General features: G+C 40.6%; 1 protein-coding gene across 1 annotated transcript; it reads right to left on the reverse strand.

Moving 5' to 3' along the window:
* Positions 1 to 16: 16 nt before the first annotated feature.
* Positions 17 to 18,368, reverse strand: auh (AU RNA binding protein/enoyl-CoA hydratase). The gene is made up of 10 exons (XM_008291599.1): positions 17,807 to 18,368; positions 14,718 to 14,785; positions 14,037 to 14,124; positions 13,645 to 13,731; positions 12,952 to 13,044; positions 12,539 to 12,595; positions 10,851 to 11,038; positions 10,629 to 10,679; positions 9,359 to 9,406; positions 17 to 1,383 (listed from the first exon to the last, which is right to left on the reverse strand). The coding sequence occupies exons 1-10, from the start codon at positions 18,012 to 18,014 to the stop codon at positions 1,306 to 1,308; spliced, it is 966 nt and encodes a 321-aa protein (XP_008289821.1). The 5' UTR covers positions 18,015 to 18,368; the 3' UTR covers positions 17 to 1,305.
* Positions 18,369 to 18,664: the final 296 nt, after the last annotated feature.

Raw genomic sequence — 18,664 nt, forward strand, 5'->3', positions numbered from 1 at the left:
TAATAAGACAGAAACATTTCTGTGACAGCATTTTTATTTAGCTGTGTGACATGGCCTCAGTTCACTTACTGATTCATTCAACAGTTTCACAAAAGCCGTTTGAGTCTTGATACTGGCTTACAAAAGCATCAGTGAAGACTACAACACATCATACAGAAGAAAAGGCAACTCAGAGAAATGTAATTCAAATGACTCACAACAATGGCCTCTGCTATCTGTGTGGATACAGCTTGACTGGCTCATATTTTGAAAAGCATAAAGTTTCTGAAGTCCTGTAAGATCACATTTTCTTTTTTTTTTTGAAGTGCATGAGTTTGGAGCTTTCTGATTAAATGTAATGATCTGTATTAGTGGTGAGTCTTTTAGCATGAGCAAATTAACCATCAAGTGCCAACTGAACGAGCACTATCCACTGTTGAAAGCTGTACAGTGTGGTTGAACGCTCTGGGGAAATGATGGTACGATAACTTATTTGAGTTATTTGTCAGAGCTTGTTTTCTAAAGTTGTCTTTCTTAAGATCATGGCTTCACCGTATGTCAGTAAAAATTAAATGATGTAATTCAAAGGATAATCTACATTTTTAGAGTGTTTTTGAGGTCAGCCTCACTGAACATATACACTTGATTTTTTTGCAAATATATTTATTGATAACACTTCCAACAGATGTGTAAAAAGAGTTATTCAAACCCCCAAATCTACACACCTTTCCAACTGCACTGCAGACAAATGTAGCTATGGAAAAAAAAACATACTAATTCTTCTTCCAACGCAGTCACCCAAAAATTGTGTTAAGATTTCATGCACATACCTCTCGTGACTTCTGAACACAGGAGCACATTTCCATTAAAATGTTTAAAAAAGCAATAAACCTTTTGATGCATCATCCATATACAGGATTCACAGAGCTTTATAGAAATTTCAATAACTCTAGGATTGGCTCATGACTGAAGGAGGCTTTTGTTAGTGACTATCAGATAGCATTAACCATTTGAAAGAATTAGTGTTTTGGATTTTGTTGATGTTTACATATTTTAGGCAGTGGCCAGTGCTTGGTTAGTTTGCTTGGCTTCTGCAAATCCTAAAGCAGTTAGTTAGCACACCCATCAAGTACTTTACACTTCGTCAATGGCAAAAACACCAGCCACGATGAACCCCAATGTCCTGCTGTTAAACAGACGTCCTCTGGGTACTGTACAGGTTAATGTGTTATTGTGTACAGTTTCACCCATAAATATGTTGGAAGCAGAGGAACAGTAGAAGACCTGAAGGCAGAACTTTGATTGTTTTAAGGAATGATTATGACCTCACTCCCCCTTGTAGTGAGGACGTCTCTTCTCCTTGAAGGCAGCCAAACCTTCCAGTCGATCTTTAGTTGGTATCACCTTAAAAAACAACACAAGTATATGAGTACCAAAACAAGATGCACCTCTTTATCAGAAGTCTGTACCAAGTCAATGTTTACTCTCTCCATTAACCCATTTTTTGAGGCAGGCCTACGCTGAGGTGTTGAATTAACAACACCTGTAAAANTATAGACTTCAACAAGGGTATTTTTTTTCTATCTTTTAATCATGTAGACTATGATTATGCAATAACATCCTTTTTTTTCCCCCTTCCTGAATGTAAGCAATATGAAGGTCGTTATAAACAGATCAGAGCAAATATTTATGTTATCTGTAAACATTCAAACTATACCATTTAATAATTTGGTAGTTTCATGTTGTAAGTGTATTACACAGTATATATTAAAGCTACGCAATTGCAATGCATTGAATACATTAAAGTTGGACTTAAAATTCAGAATGAACAAAGGTCTCAATTTATATAAACGTCCTAATTTTTTCTTGTTTTTTCCTACTGTCAGCTAGAATTCCCACAAAAAAACACAGTTGAACAATAAATATAAGAGTCATACTGGGTTGGACATTGCCTACGTCATCAGGTGTTGGGGAACCAGCGCAGGCTGATGAGAAGTGGACAACTGAAACAATACATTAATGGACTAGAGCAGAGAATATGGAAGTATTGGAATGCTACTATACAAGCAATCTCAATGATAGGAAGTATATGCCTTCGAAACTCACTTGATATCTATGCTAATGTAGAAACTTCTAGCTCAGTGTTCCAATGTCCACAAACACAAACTGCTATCGCAACTGAAGATTGACGAGGTACAACAAAGATGCTACAGCACGGGGGAGCCAGGATGACAGGTCATGTGATCATCATCCTCATTCTTGGGTACTTTGCTACCAAGCCACAACAATTACAAGCCCATATAACCTTAACAAGAGGGTAGTTGACCTGAGACCGAAGGTCATAACTAAGCTAAATATCTGTAACTACCATTTGCCAAGGTTAGGTAAAGAGTACAAATAGAAAGTCTTTAAGAAGACATGACCATCACTGAGACCAATAGGCTGATGTACGCAACAGTAATCCTACTGATTTTTGGCTACACGATGAACATCATAAGCCATAAGAAGTAGTTTTCCCATGGAGAAGGTGACTGGAGGCCAAGATCAGGGCAACAAGGAGGTAAGTTGGCCAGAACTATAAAAAGGTGTTATGAAGAAAGGACTACCAAGGAAACACTACAAGCTGTTCATTCCTGAGGCACTGGAGACTGCCAAACAAAGGCTCACAGCCCTGGCAACCCATCTGAAGAGGTACACTAGAGAAGTAGAAGGCAGAAGGATAAATAGGATGTTTTTCACTGAACCATCACAAGAATACTCTCAGTGGGAGAGAAATGATATGAGATTAGACCCATCCAGGGCTGAGATTTACCAGAACTGGAAAAAGTATATGGGAGAAGGAGGCTTGCATAACACCAATGCTCAGTTTTGATGGACCTGAGAGAAGACCACCAATCTCCCAGAACAAGACCCAGTGATCATAATGATAGCACACATCCAGGAAAGAGTGTCAAGAATGAAAAGCTGGACAGCACCAGGCCCACACCTACTGGCTAAAGAAGCTAACTGCACTCCATGGATGACAAGCAGCATGAATGAACCAACTGCTAATGGATGGAACCCACCTAGAGTGGTAAACCCAAGGCCAGACTGTCCTGATAATGACGGATCCCCAGAAGGGAGGGACTCAATGTCATACACATGGCTTCTGAAGTGCTTGTAGCTATACAACGTCAACAGGATGCTAAGGGCCTTGATCAAGAATTCAATGGGACTGTGAAAACAACACTAGAGATTAGCATCAAGTGCAGAATATACCAAGGAGATGCTCTGTCCTCCCTGCTGTTCTACATAGGCCAGAAACATCTAAGTCAGATCATCACAAAGAGTGGATTTGGATATTGATTGTACAGAAAAACAACCACAAGCCTCCTCCTCTACATGGATGACATCAAGCTGTATGCCAGAAATGAGTAAGACATCAACTAACTGATCCAAATCACCAGGATCTACACCAATGGCATTGGAATGTCATTCGGATTGGACAAGTGTGGTCAGATGATATCCTAGAGGGACAAGATGATCACCAGTGGAGGGGTTGAACTGCCAGGAGGCAATGTAGCAGATGTTCAGGACACCCTTGATGTTCATACTTTGTACAACCCCCTTTTGCCAACAATTCATTTGAGTTGAGTTGAAGGTTACATTTTTCTACAATTTTCAGTGTGAGAGTATGCTTCTGCAAAAAAAATTGAATTTATTTTAAGGCTTTTAACACATCTTAACCAGGGGTGCCAATAATTATGGAGGGTGCTTTATGTATTGTATGTATATTGTGATATCAATAAAATTTTGAGAAGATACACACCTAATCAAGAATAAATCACATTGTCACAATCATTTCATAAGAGGAGGTAAAAAAAAAAAAAGTATTCCAACTTTATGGCCAACAGTGTAGTTGCTATAATGTTCTTACTCGTGCTTCCCAAAATAAACATTTGAACAAAAATTGAAACTTAGCAGAACACTGAGGAATGTTTGAATACTTAAATTTACAGAAAATCAACTCTTTGCAGTTAAAAAAAAAACTGCATTCTGCATACTTGACAGTCAAGTGATGCAGAGTTTTTAGGTCACACCACATCATGAATGGTACAAGAGGAAACAGTTTTTGGTCTTTGAAACACACAGGAACATGTTACACTTAATGCACTTGACAACTGTTTTCCCCTTGCATCCCTATCTTCCTCCCTTAGTCTTCTGCTCCCGGATGTATTGCAAATGGAAGTCAGTAAGTCCTGGTGTCCACTACAAAGGACATGAAATAAAAACTGTGTTTTGAAAGTTTTAAAATTATTGTGACTTTTAAAAGATCTTACTAAATGGAAGTCTGGACTTTTATTTTAAAGAAACAGCTAAATTTTTAGCAACAGAGTCATGATATCTGGGAAAAAAAATAAAAAAAGAATGATTTATCTCTCTTGTTGGCATAAAATGTGGCAACTGAAATTCTCGTCATTTTGAAAAGACAGTGCATGTGCTGTGTTGGCTCCACACCCACAACTGGGCCATCAAATGAGAGCCTACAGTGTCCTATTTAAGGGACAATATGATTTAGATAGATTCTATAAATTATGCTTGACTTAGAGATCTCAGACTCATGTCCGCCCCCCCAATGATACACACAGGAGTTAGTACTTGATTGCATAACCATTGTTTCTGATGACTGCAGCCATGCGTCTTGGCATGCTCTCCACCAGCTTCTGACATTGTTCTGCTGTCACAGCAGCCCATTCCTGTTGCACACATTCAAACGAATTTGCTTTGTTTTGGGGCTTGTTGTTCTCCATTTTGCATTTGATGATTTTCCACAGATTTTCAATTGGATTTGGATCTGGTGATTGAGCAGGCCAAGGCATGGTTCTGATGTTCTGGTTCTCCATCCAGGCTTTAACTGACCTTGCCATGTGGCAAGGGGCATTGTCTTGTTGGAAAATCCAGTCATTCGAGGCAGGAAAGAGTTTTCCAGCTGATGGAAGAAGACTGTTTTCAAGAGTAGCCCTGTACATGACCTGGTTCATTGGCCCTTCATATAATTGCATTTGCCCTGTTCCACCCATACTGAAACAACCCCAGATCGTCACTGATCCACCCCCATGTTTACTGTAGGGGCAAGACAGTCTGGTTTGTAGGCTTCTCCAGGCTTCCTCCTAACCAGTAAGTTGGCTGGAGTGGGCATCAACTGAAAATTGGATTCATCACTGAAGAGAACCTCCATGTATACATATACACACAGCTACATATACACCCACACATGCACACACATGCACACAGATACACACGCGTGTACACACACACTCTCGCCAGTGATTGTAGGGAGACATGGCATGGCACTGAGGATTGTGGGAAACGCTACCATTGGGGCCGTCCACACCGGGAGGAATCGCAGGCCATGACCGCTGGGGGCACCGGCACCCGGACCCCGACACACAAAGTGACCCCCACATCAAGGTGGGGAGCCCCCCATCCAGCCGCGCCGAAGGTACCCACGGACAGCACCTCCAGCAGCAGAATTTTGTAGAATTAAAGTGAATATTTACTTTTTCCACAGTAAGAAGATTGCAATGAAAATGTGTTGAGTCCAAATGTGAACATGGAGGTGAATGGAAAACCTGCAAACTTTTTTCACACAGACATCTTGATTTTTGTGGTAGGGACTTAATGGGGGCATTTCAATCAGGAGAGGCCCTGCATTTGTGCATGCAAGTTGATGGCTCACTGAAACACTTCATGGAACTATTCATCATCAATTCCACCCAAGCCTTTGTTACTGTGACAAGTCAAAATATCTGCCATGTAAATGATCTATTGAACTTTCTTCAGTTTCTTTTGATGAGTTGTGAAAAACTTCTATATCAGCAGGTGGCAGCAGAATCCAAGTGATGTCTAACTGAAGCCCTGTAAAGAATTTTTAATGTGGGCCAAAGTCTTTTTACATTTTTTTTATAGTGTGTTCACTACCATGGCCTCAGGTCTGTTTTTGGTTGGAACCCTACCTTATTCTATAGACAGATTCTTTATAGAGAGTTTTGGTACTTTTGTTGCATGGCCTTCTCTTACTTTCAGTCTGAAGAAAAAAAAAATGGTACTGAATATCACTATCTGCAGGTCAGAAGTGGAGTTCAGCAGGGCCATCTCCTGGACACAACCATGTTCAGCACTGCTGTTGACGAGGTAATGAAGCACACTCTTGCCTGTGAGGGCAGCTGTTATTCTCTCCCAACAAGTCCTCCAACTCAAACGACCACATAGGTTGTTGGTTCATGCCCCAAAATATGACCCCTGAGAGCGTATTCAGCGACAGCTCCTCCAGCGGTGACAGGAGGAACACCACATATTTTTAGCTACTACACATTGTGGCACTGTGAATGCATTTTGGTTCATATTGGATGAGCAAGTCAAGGAAAGTAGTGACTAAAAATGGATTAATTATTTGATGACTGTAGAATATGCTGTCACCGTATTTGTGTAATGATGTTTCGTTGAGTATAGGTTGGTATCGTACAAGATTGTGCTGTTTATTTTAAGTTTACCATGAAATAACGTTGTATGACATAATCCATTCATCCATTATCTATCCATTTCTATACACCGCTTAATCCTCATTAGGGTCATGGGGGGCTGGAGCCTATCCCAGCTGACACCCTGGACAGATCACCAGTATCTCACAGGGCTACACTTTGAGACAGACAACCAAGCACACTTAATTGTGTGAATTTAGAATCACCGGTGAACCTGGAGAGAACCCACGCTGCACGGGGAGAACATACAAACTCCATGCAGAAAGATGCCGGGTGTCCTCACCAGGATGCAACCCGGCAACCTTCTTGCTGTGAGGCAACGATGCTAACCACAGCGTCACCTTGCAGCCCCCCAGGAGAACTACAGGTTTTTTTTTGCAGAGTACATAAAAAAGCCTCCGGAAAGACCTGGCCAAGGCAATCAGGTCGACTAATTCCATGCTCTCTGTAGCCGTCTCGCTACCTCCGTGGGTTCCCCCCCAGCACAGACACACGAATCGCCGCCGGTCCACAGTCTTTATTTGCCGTACGGTGCCAAACCCGGCACAAAACAAAGAAACAACACAAAGCGGCCGTGTGTCTGCAGCAGCCCGGCTTCTGCAGCACGTGCTCTCCAGTCGGCGTCTTCTGTCTCCCCAACGCAGGCAGAGATCCTCCTCCTTGGCCTTCTCCCTTCTTCTCCCACCAGCACCCTACTATGTGCACAAGCATATCCACAATTAGCCAGAGCAGCAGCACCTGGACCCATCAACTCACCTGACACTAATCTCCTGAGCTCTGCCCCACACCTCTCTCCCCTGCCCTCTGCCACCAATTACACCCATCTCCACACTCTCTTTTAAGTCACTTCTTAAAACACATTTTTTATCGGAGAGCTTTTCCTGATTTTATTTAAGTTTTTAAGTCTTGTGTTTTTTAGCTCCCTGCTTTATGTGTGTGCTTTCTACTTTTATCAATGATTCTGTGTACTTATTGTATTTGAACTTTTAATTTATTTTTTTGTTTTCTCATCTGTTCTCGTAAATGAGTTGTTTGCTTCCACTTGAAGAGGTGACTGACCAAGTCGTGCACATCAGATGTATGGAAGAGGTGAAATTCATCATCATGAAGGAGATGACTCAGCATTACCAATATCTAAGAATGGCATTGGGCAAACTGGGCAACCTCCTTCACAAAACTAAAGAGGACATCAAAAAACACTGGAAATAATTTTCTATGAAATATAACAACCTTTAATCACTCACCTAGTTGTGATATTTTCACAAAAATGTACAGCCTTAGTGCAATAGTGCAGAGTATAAAGTGTAGATACATTGTTTAAAAAAAAAAAGACCGGTGCATAATCAGTAACAGTAGCAGAGCAGAAGGCGAAGTTTGGGAAAGCTGCTCCTGCCACACCTCTTCAGGCCCATCCTCCAGTGGAGAAGCATCATTTGGTGCTAAAGCTTGGAAACCTCCTCATCTGCGGTCCTTCTTCAAAGACCAATAGCCCATGATGTCCCTCTTCAGCTAAAGTACTTTTAACAAAAAAACAAAAGAGGTGTTAAAATATTGTTCTACTGTTCGTGTTGTTTAGTTTGTCATTAACACTACGACTTTTTGTCAAGTTGAACAGCAGGTGATGAACTTCATGTAGACCCACAACCCATTACACACAACCATTAAACACTAGCTTGCCTTCCAGCAAGCTGCACAGCTGAATGCTATAAGACCTCACCTACACTTCTTACTGTTACTTGTTCAGTTGCACTATCATAAACTTTCAAACATGCCACAGGAAATGTAAACATTATGAACAAAGTTGTTGATACATTTCAAAAATAGAAAACTCATGTAACTTCGTCTTACCTTTTTTGGATGAACTGGACTGATGTATATAATACTTCTGTATACAAATTCAAATTCCAAGNCACCTGTAAAATGCAGTTCCAATGCCTCCTGTGTTCAGGGCGCTACTATAAATCAAGTTTGATATAGCCAGGCTTTCTTTGTGTAAGCAAACAACAAAACTTTGATCTTGATCTGTGGCGTATGATCAAAGCTAAAGGTAACATTTGTCACATTCGCCTCACACAGGCGAACACTAAGGATTTTCCTATTGTAGTGGGGACATAGCCATTGACTTGTCCAGGGTGTCCCCTGCCTTCGCCCTGAGTCGGCTGAGATAGGCTCCAGTCCCAGTTGCCATTGTTTTACAGTCACGTCCCTAAATATGTGGACATTGACACAGTTTTCAGCATTTCAGCTCTGTACACCACCACAATGGATTTGAAACAAAATGATCAAGATGTGCTTTAAGTGCAGACTTTCAGCTTCAATTTGAGGGTATTTACATCCCAACAAGGTGGATGGTGTAGGAGTTACAACACATTTTATATGTGCCGTCCAATTTTTAAAGGGAACAAACAGATAGTAAAAGGGTAATCTCAGCATAGCAATGGTATGAGAAACCATGGGCGTGGACTATTGCACCAAGTGAGGCTGTGTATATTGAGAAGAGGAGGGGACCGAGCACTGAACCTTGAGGAACCTCTGTGGATAGGCTCTGAGGTTCAGACACTCCTCCCCTCAAGATACTCTGAAATATCTCCCTGAGAGATAGAACATGAACCAGCGGAGGGTAGATCCTGAGATGCCAAGCTCAGTGAGTGTGCAGAGGAGGATTTGATGGCTAACCAATGAAAGGCAGCTGACAGATGTAACAGCAATAGAGCGCAAGACTGTCAGCAACTCTAGCAGAACACAGTGATTCTGTTACACATAGGAGAGCAGTCTCGGAGAGTGACTGTTTAAAACCAGACTGATTCAGGTCATATTTCATTCAGCTGTGTAAAGAGGTGACTTGCTCAAATACGCACCTGGGCATAGCATGCCTCTTCAATTGCCAGACCCGTAGCTAAATCCACCTGCAAGAGAATGTGGTATCTTTCAGTGAAAGTTCACAATGCAGCAGAAAATGTCTAGATTTTGCATGTGACTCTGTTTTTGTGTTTTCCAACTTTTAGCTTTATTTCATAGGGTTTACAAAAAATATTGTTTAGGAATCATTTCTTAACTATTAAGACTTTTTTTTTTTTCACAAAATTCCCCTGCTTTAATAACACTTACATTGACCTGCTAGCTCATATTTATTACATCAAATCAAGAAGTGGCAACAAGTAGCACAGAAACACATTTGAAAAAATTCAGGCATCAAGAATGGAACTGGGGACCATGCATAGTCTTGGTGGATCCCTGAACACTTGTCTTTCTTGTGGTTACTCTGAGGGCAGGTGGCATATGGGTCATTTTGCCTCAATTCACCAAGTGCCCCACGCCTGACCATCTTCAATGTGACATTTTTTTTTTTTCTCTAGGTGGACTCGCCTTTCCAGTTCAGTGGCACAGGCTCTCTCAGGGAGGCTGAGCATTTTTTTTCCCTATGTTGTCAGAACAATCTCTCCAGGCCCCCTCTCTTAAATACAGGGACCAACACTTTAGTTTGGCAGACCTTGGATGCTCTTCCTGACCTCTATGCAACAAAAATGTCTACGAAGACAGTTTGTGCCTCTTCTCATCAATGCAAAGCTGATCTAGCCTTTACTGGCTGGATATCAGCTATGAGTTAGGCTAGAGTAAAGACCCTTAACCTAAAACCAGAGATCTTCCTGCCACATTTGGCTCCTTACATTAATAACTTAATGGAAGAGTTGGGTCTCTGACAACACTATAGATGAACTTATCAGAGTGAGGGGTCTATGAGAATGATCATTCGTGAACTCTGCATCAATTTGTTTCTGTTGGGAAAAGCATGTGTGTCAGTCTGTATTTGTGTCGTACTATTTTGTGTGCCATGACTCATACGTCACACTGCACGTGTTAAATATAAACGTATGACCTGTATATTCTCGTCACATTCTGTCGCATTGTGACTTGAATTTTAAGGTACTGTATACGGTTTGTTGCCATGAAAACTGTTCTGCTCATCTAACAGAGATCATAAAACACACTGTTACGTTATAATAACACCAAGAACAGGTGATGCAGCTGCACAATACATCATATTTACTTGATGTTACTTTAAACTGAGGTAGGAATGTCTCATTTTGTTAAAGAACTGTTGCCTCGACTTTGACTTTGAAGACTTACCTCTATCCCCTGGTTGACAGCCAATTTTGCCATCCTTATTGCAATTGGACCCTGTGGAGCAAAAAAATCAAAGAGTGACTCTCTTTTCATCTGTTACAAGGTTAAAATGAGAAAAAGCTGCTATGTACTCATGCCTTTCATTGCTAAATCAAATGCAGTTTTCGTTAATTGTACATTTGTCCTGATGGAAAGGTCAGCCTTTAAGTGAGGTGGTTTCGTTACCTGAGGGTTGATCTCACGGGCAAGTTCTAAAGCCCGTAGGTAGGCAGCATCGCCACTTTTATTCTGTTCCACAGAATGACTGACAAGTTTCAGGCGGTAAGCCTCTGTTCCATCCACTACCCGGGCAGCAAAAATGAGCTCCTTAGCAAGAGACACACCAATCACCCTAGGGAGACGCTGTGTGCCACCTACATAGGAGAAATGAGAAACCTGAATAAAACATTCAAGGGAAATGCCATGAACATGCCAAAAGAAGCCTGTGACTGTGGTTGTCAACTCAACTACAACGGCAATCCAATTTCCATATTTCTGAACAACACAACCAAGGACACTATAGTCAGAGTGACTCTTACAGAGGATTTTGGAATAGAGCTCAGGAAGGTCATGGGTTCATTAGGAAACAATAAAGTGCACTTCATGGATGCTAACAAGGCCACGGGCTATGTAAGGAAAAAGATCATCCCAACAACTAAGACAAACTTTTGAATGACTGTATCCTTATTTTGCAGGGTGTTGTGCCCAGAAGGCATTGGACTGAGTATCCTCGCAGTGCTTAATAATATATATATATTTTTTTTAAGTTTAAAAAGTGATAAAAAGGTTAAAAAGACATAAAAAACAGAATTACTCAGTGAGCCGACTAGTCAACCACACGAGTACTGACCCGGAAGCTCAAGCACATCTTTTCCTCTTCCTGTTATCTCTCACATTCACTAACTTGCCACTCTTTGCCAAGTTGAATGGATAAAACGTTTGTTTTAAACAGGCTTTGCGGTCTCCATGGGCTCACCCTGACTGTTGACTATACGGGAAAAAATGCCACATTTTGCTTCGTACATCTACTGTTTGGACAATCAATGGACGCTTCTTGTTTTGTTACTTTGACAACTGCAGTGTTCTTAGAATAAAAGAAAAAAAACAACTGGCCACCCACTATGCCTGCAGGGAGTGGAAGCAAAGCACTGAACATCCACATACTGCCCCACTGTCACAGCAAGCCAACTTACAGAAAATATGACTTCTATTAAAATATGGTTGTTTTTTTGGTACTAATGGTAATGAAATAAATTATAGTATTGAATCTAACAGGAGGGTATTGCAAAACTTTGTTGTTTTGGTATACCATGCAAAATGCATACATATGCTGTATTTTAATCCGCAAGTGGTGATATCAGTATTGAACTACAAGCATAGCTTATTAGAATTGACAATAACATAATGGAACTGACAAAAAAATTGGAAAACATAAATTTTCATTGTATGCAGATGATGTACGTCTATCTCTAGCTAAACCGTCCACAACAATCCCACACGTAATGGCTCTTGTGTCTATACAAGTTATAAAGGAAAAAGGCAAAACAATGGCCATGGATATAGATGGTAGACTTCCACAGCAGATACAGTTCAACAAATGGTGTTAAATGGCCTATTGATGGAATTAAATATTGTGTTATTCAAATCACCTCGACACTAGAAAATGCCTGTGAAGCAAATTGCAGAAGCCTAATACAAAATAATAGTGACGATCTGGATCAGTGGTTAGCGACACACAAACACACACATTCTCATACATCAATGCATTCTTAATGAATTCTTAAGCTTTGCTGTATCTACACACTAGATTTGTCTAGACAATGCAAAAATGAAAATAAGAAATTTTAAAATAAAAAAAAGAAATCCAGCCTTACCGCCTCCAGGAATAATTGCGAGTCTAGTCTCAACAAGTCCCATTTTCGCTGTATTTGCTAGAGAGATCAAAGGCCAGAATTACTACTTACATATAAGCAGTACTAATAGTAGCAATGTATTTAAGCTACAATAAAGAGACCTAAAGTACATTAATTAACAAGTTAAAATGCAGCAGTTTCTGTCTTGTGGGTTGCAAAATATTTTCATCCTCAAAATGGAGAATCCTATTCTTAAAAGGGTTTGAATCATTTAATAATAAATAAAAAGTAACATTACAAGGCATACATTTGGCACAGTCTCCAAAAAATTGCAGTTGAGAACTTCTGTTGTGCTAATAAACAATAACAGTGTTTTGTGCATATATAGAAGACAAACGTATCTTAACCTTAAAGTTAGGTTAACTGAGTCTTACAGGAAATTCTGATGTCACAAGCAAGGGCCATTTCCAGGCCTCCTCCTAAGGCAGCTCCATCAATAGCAGCAATTGTTGGTACTGGCAGGTTACCTATGAAAAAGAAAACATGGTACCAATCACGAGGCATACACTGTATTTATACAGTGCTTACACATAGAACAAACTACATCAGCCCATAAAACAGAGCCGTCCAATTTTATTTGCTACATATGAGGTTTCACCTGCATCTTGTCATATTAGGATGACGTAGAGAAATCATAAAATTAGTCTGAGACATTCGGTAACCCTAACTCTCTCCAGGGTTTCATCCAAGCATATTTGTGTCACCCTAAAACTCACACATAATCAACTGTGATGTGTCCCAAGCTTTGGTCAGGTAAGAAGATATAAACAATACCAAGATAAGAAGCAGAAGCATTGTGACTGTCACAGTATCAGTGCAATAATCTTTAGAAAACAAAATCTAATTCTGCTGTCTTGACTCTTGCTGATTTGTGTCATTACTTAAAGTTTCATTTTTTCCCCCCCATTTCATTGTCATTATCATACAATTATCTAAAAAAGTGTTGCATGAACATGCATCACTGTCTAAAGTGTGGAGCACCTCCAAGTAGATGTACCAACTGATTTCTAATTCATAGTCCATAATTCACAATAATAATAATAATAGTAATAATTCACAGTATTTACCCAGCTCTGTGATGAGGCCTCTTGCTTTTGATACAAACGCACCCACTTCACTCTTTTCCATTTTGGCTCTCTCCTTCAGGTCTGCACCTGCACAGAGAGACAAACCAGCAACATCAAGCCACAGGTCAGTAGCTTTCTGAAATATATTGCAGAGGAGCTCAGCATAGGCCATCAATGGAGCTTTGATACGGTTTCTGAATTTAAGCTAAACACAGTTCTCTCCATTAATCTGCTGAGTGCTACAAGGTCAAGATCTCAATATGACATATACACAAAATTATGCATGAACATATATACAACTGAAGAATGAGAACATAACAGGCAAACACTTCATAAATAGCAAATTCCAATAGAGAAACACCACTCCAGTGCAATGAACAACAATAGTATACCTGCACAGAAGATACCAGGAACCAAACTGCAAATGATGACACTGCGCACTTTGTTATTCTTCTTGATGTCCTCCACAGCGTCAAACATCTGAAAGACAAGATGAGACAACACACATTGCTCATAATGCATTATAACATGAATGTAGAACTTCTCTAAGATTACATAACAATAAAAAAAAAACAGTATAATTCAAGACTAACACAGACATTATGAGAGATCAGAAAAAACTAAACAGAAGTGCATGACAAACAGAAACATCAGTTTTTCCACGGACTGCTTTCCTTTAACTGTTGAGTCATGATAGTTAAGCTGGAATGAGGCCTCTCTGAGGACACTCAAACATCTTACAAATGCAGATATAGTAAGCCATCATAGGTAACTACAGACAGACTCGCACTCATTCCAAATTTCAACAGCGTATCATTAGGAATTGCACACCACGCATGTTGATTGTTTACATCATCTTGTGTTGGGAGGAGGTTCAGAAATGGAGAAGAAAACAAATACAAATACAAAATACAAAACAAGCAACCACACAAACATCTGAGTGGCATCCATCCACATGACTCTATGCACTATATGGCCCAGAGAAGCAGAATTCCAGCTTAAACAGTGCTACCAATCATTACCTCACTTTTAGCAATTCCATCATAAATTAAACAGTGGACAGTAATACATACCATGTTGACAAGATTTCTGCTGATGGCATTTTTGGCTTTGGGACGGTTCATCCCAATAACAACGATACCTGAAAGACACATGCAATATCGTGCTAATTAACCACGGCACCACAGAAGTAATATGTCAATAAAAACAGCATTAATATTTTTAGGATTCCATGTTGATAGACGGTGCTTGTGTTTCCTGGTTGACACAACATTGTGGTAAATGATGTCTCAACCTGAAACACGAGCACCATGTATCAACATCGAATCCTAAAAATATTATTGCTATATATAGCAGATATGTAAGAGATGAACTGTACACCACTGGAACACTGTTTTTGGAGTAGGTTTCCGAGAATGGTTTATGTGAGCAAGGCATCATAAAATACTGAATAGGAATAAGACAATAATCAAACTGTGACTTTGAAACTGTTGAAGCCAACTACACTAAACAAAGACATTGCAAACAATTCCCAAAAACAGTAATTGGTATTTGTCTTCAGGGGTGTTCTTTGAGCTGACTCAGCTGTGAACATGATCAGTTGTCTATTCAAGAAAATAACTGGATGATTAATATTTTGTGAATGGCTGTGAACGGCAGCTCGGTGGTTAGCATCGTCGGCTCGCAGCCAGAAGGTCCTGCGGTTTGCGTCCCGGGTAGGATGCCTCTTTCTGAGTGGTTTGCATGTTCTCTCCATGCAGCGTTCTCCGGCTTCCTCCCACAGTCCACAAAACATGTTGAGGTTAATTGGTGATTCTAAATTGTCCGTAGGTGTGAATGTGAGTGTGCTTGATTGTCTGTCTCTAAGTGTAGCCCTGTGATAGACTGGCGACCTGTCCAGGTGAACCTGGCTTCGCCCTGAGTTGGCTGGGATAGGCTCCAGCCCCCCGCGACTCTAGTGAAACAAACACTCACATTTGCACTTAGGGACAATTTAGCCAATTAACCAATCAACCTCAGCATGTCTTTGGACTGTGGAAGGAAGCCAGAGAACCCAGAGAACATGAACAGCTGTGAGGTGATGGTGCTGACCCCAAGCCTCTGTGCAGCCCCCACCAGATAATATAAAAAAATGCTTCCAAACAGTGAGGTAACACAGATTTTAAACTTGAAAAATATAGAGGACTGGTTTTAAATGAGGAAGAATGAATGCAGACACTCTGATGCACACACCAATCAGCAACTACTACACTAAGACCACTGAGAGATGAAGTGAATAACATTGATTGTCTTGTTAAAACGGTACCTGACAGAGGTCACATATATCAGGCAGCACAGTGAACAGTCAGTCTTTGAAGGTATATCGTTAGAGGCAAGAAAAATTGGGCAACATGAGGATTTGAGCAACTTTAACAAGAACCAAAATGTGATGGTTCAACAATCAAGCAGAGGATCTCCAAAACAACAGGTCTTATGTGGTGTTCTTAGTATAGAGTGGTTAGTCTCAGTCTGAAAAAGAACAGCTACAGCAGCACAAACAGCTGAAAATAATAATTCTACTTAGTAAACTAAGTAGTATCGGGCTGTGTAGCTGCAGACCGGTCAGAGTGCTCATGCAGACTCCTGTCCAACAGTGAAAGAACCAACAAAGGGCTACACAGAGGTACAGAGCTGTACCTTCACTGTACATAATATGGATTGCTAGGTGATAACAGTGGTCTGTTTCAGCAGGATAATGTTCCTTTACACACTGCAGACATGGTTCAAGAATGATTTGAAAAACATGAAAAAGAGTTTAAGGTGTTGAATTGGCCTTCACATTCCTCATATTTCAGTCCAATCTATGTCCAATCTATGAGATGTGCAGGAAAAACACGCTTGAAGCATGGGGACCCCACCTTGCAACTTCCAAGACTGAAAGGATCTTCAGGTAGCATCTTGGGACCTAAAACCACAGCGAACCTTCAGCTTGTGGAGTCCTTGTTTTGATGGCTCAGAGCTGTTTTGGTGGCATGAGGGTAACCTACACAACCCTAGGCAAGTGACTGCTGAAGGTTGGGACTGATTATTCTAAGGGTAGAACACAGTTCATTGTTCTTTTATCTATTAGATTAGTTTACATGCAACGTTGCATATACTTTCACCTCAGGGGCATATCTCACTACCTGGATGAATAAAGCTAAAAACAAAGCACTAGAAGAGGTACTACAAAGCTCACTCAAGTCACATCTAATATGAGTTTTTGCAACAGCATAAAACATTTGCTGTAATTTCCCATGTCTAGTACATTTTAATGACACAGACAGATTTTCATACGCGCTAATGTTATGAACGTCAAACAGAATGACGTATGACGAACGTATCCCCAAAGTTCAAAGACAGCACATTTTGAACTGGTTTACACAGCACTACCTTTCCTCACACACACACACACACACACACACACACATATATATATATATATATATATTACAATAGTGTTTGAACTTTTTTGTAAAAATGGTGAAATGACGCACCAAGCACATACATAAAAGCATTATTAGTTGACTTACATGATTAGTTAAAAACTACAATATTTGGATTAGTAATGTTTTAATGTGATTTAATATTTTTTGCCTATATACGTCTACATATTTCACGATAAAGCCATGGGACTTTGATCACCTCTATTCTTCTGCTTGGATGATTTTTAAATCCCTAACCCAAGACTCCTGAGAACTCCAATAACAACTTTAAATTACAGTGGACAAGCTTCCACAACCGTGTGGAAGACCTCCTAAACTTCTGTAGGTAATTTTAATCAACTGTTTTATTTTATTTTATCAATGATTACGGCATGGTCACTTATTCTACATTTTATGACGGGCTGGCTGTAGTACAGACAGGAAGTAGTCAAAAAACAAACAAACTACAATTTGGCAGTGGAGACGGTTGGACGTGTAATATCTCGGGTTGACGTCCCATTGTGACGTCATCACGCACTGTGCGTAGCTCTCCTTCTGCAGGAGTCCGGGTAGCAGACTACGGCCGGATTGTGCACCGCCACAGTCAGTTCCGTTTGTTGAAAAGCTAAACGTAAATTTTGTATCGTTTTCCCGACAGCAGTAGTTCATACTCTGACAAGGCTGCATTAGAATTGGCACTGACTCCATCCGGAACTTACCAGCGTCGTCTCCGTCCAGGTACCTGACGCGCAGGTCATCCTTCAGGTCGGAGCTGTACGGTCGTGTGGGTGCTCCGGGTCCGCCCGACACTTTACCGGAGTGTCTGAAGCAGAAAAGTGCAGCTGCCGATCTGCACGAGCCGTTCCGAGCCGCTGTCCGCGCTTGGAAGGCCTGGAGGAGGGCCACACGTCCCAGCAGCGCCGCCATGCCGCTTAGTCGCAGTGCTGCTTGACTTTCAACTTTGAACCTGATCACGTTCTGGGACCACGTGACCTGCTTTATTTCCAGTCTCACAGAATTCTAGTCATTTCATCCTCGTGTCTTTTGTTATAAATTTAGAGCAAATGATAAGACTACCTTGACAAAGCTACAATTTTTTAAATCTATGATCAATTTGTAGCTCTCCTAATGTTTTAAGGAGAATAAGTGTCAGTTTATATTGAGAGGAAACTGTATGTACTGCCACATAAGACAGGATACAAGGACCTCCAGGTCAATGCATCTGTTATTTTAGACTCTCATTGTTTTAAAGTCCCACAGTGTTGTGTTGAATGTGTTTAAATAAAGTTTTGTTAAAAAAAAAAACAAAAAAAAAAACATTCAGTTGTCATTCTACTGCTTTACCCACAGTGCACTCAGTCTATCTCAGTGTGGGACACATTTTTCTCCAACCATATCAACACGGCTGACATGTGATAGCACTCTGCTGATTTGGCAATTGGAATGTAGCTCGCTGACACACAGTTAAAGTGGACCCTCCAAAACCTGACTGGGACATATTTACTTTTTCACCTTTCTTTATGTCCAAAATTACAGCAATCACATTCGAAGCTCTACACCTGCTTCAGAGTCTGTGA

Source organism: Stegastes partitus, unplaced genomic scaffold (genome assembly GCF_000690725.1).
Source record: "Stegastes partitus isolate 25-593 unplaced genomic scaffold, Stegastes_partitus-1.0.2 Scaffold751, whole genome shotgun sequence".
NCBI lineage: Eukaryota > Metazoa > Chordata > Actinopteri > Pomacentridae > Stegastes > Stegastes partitus.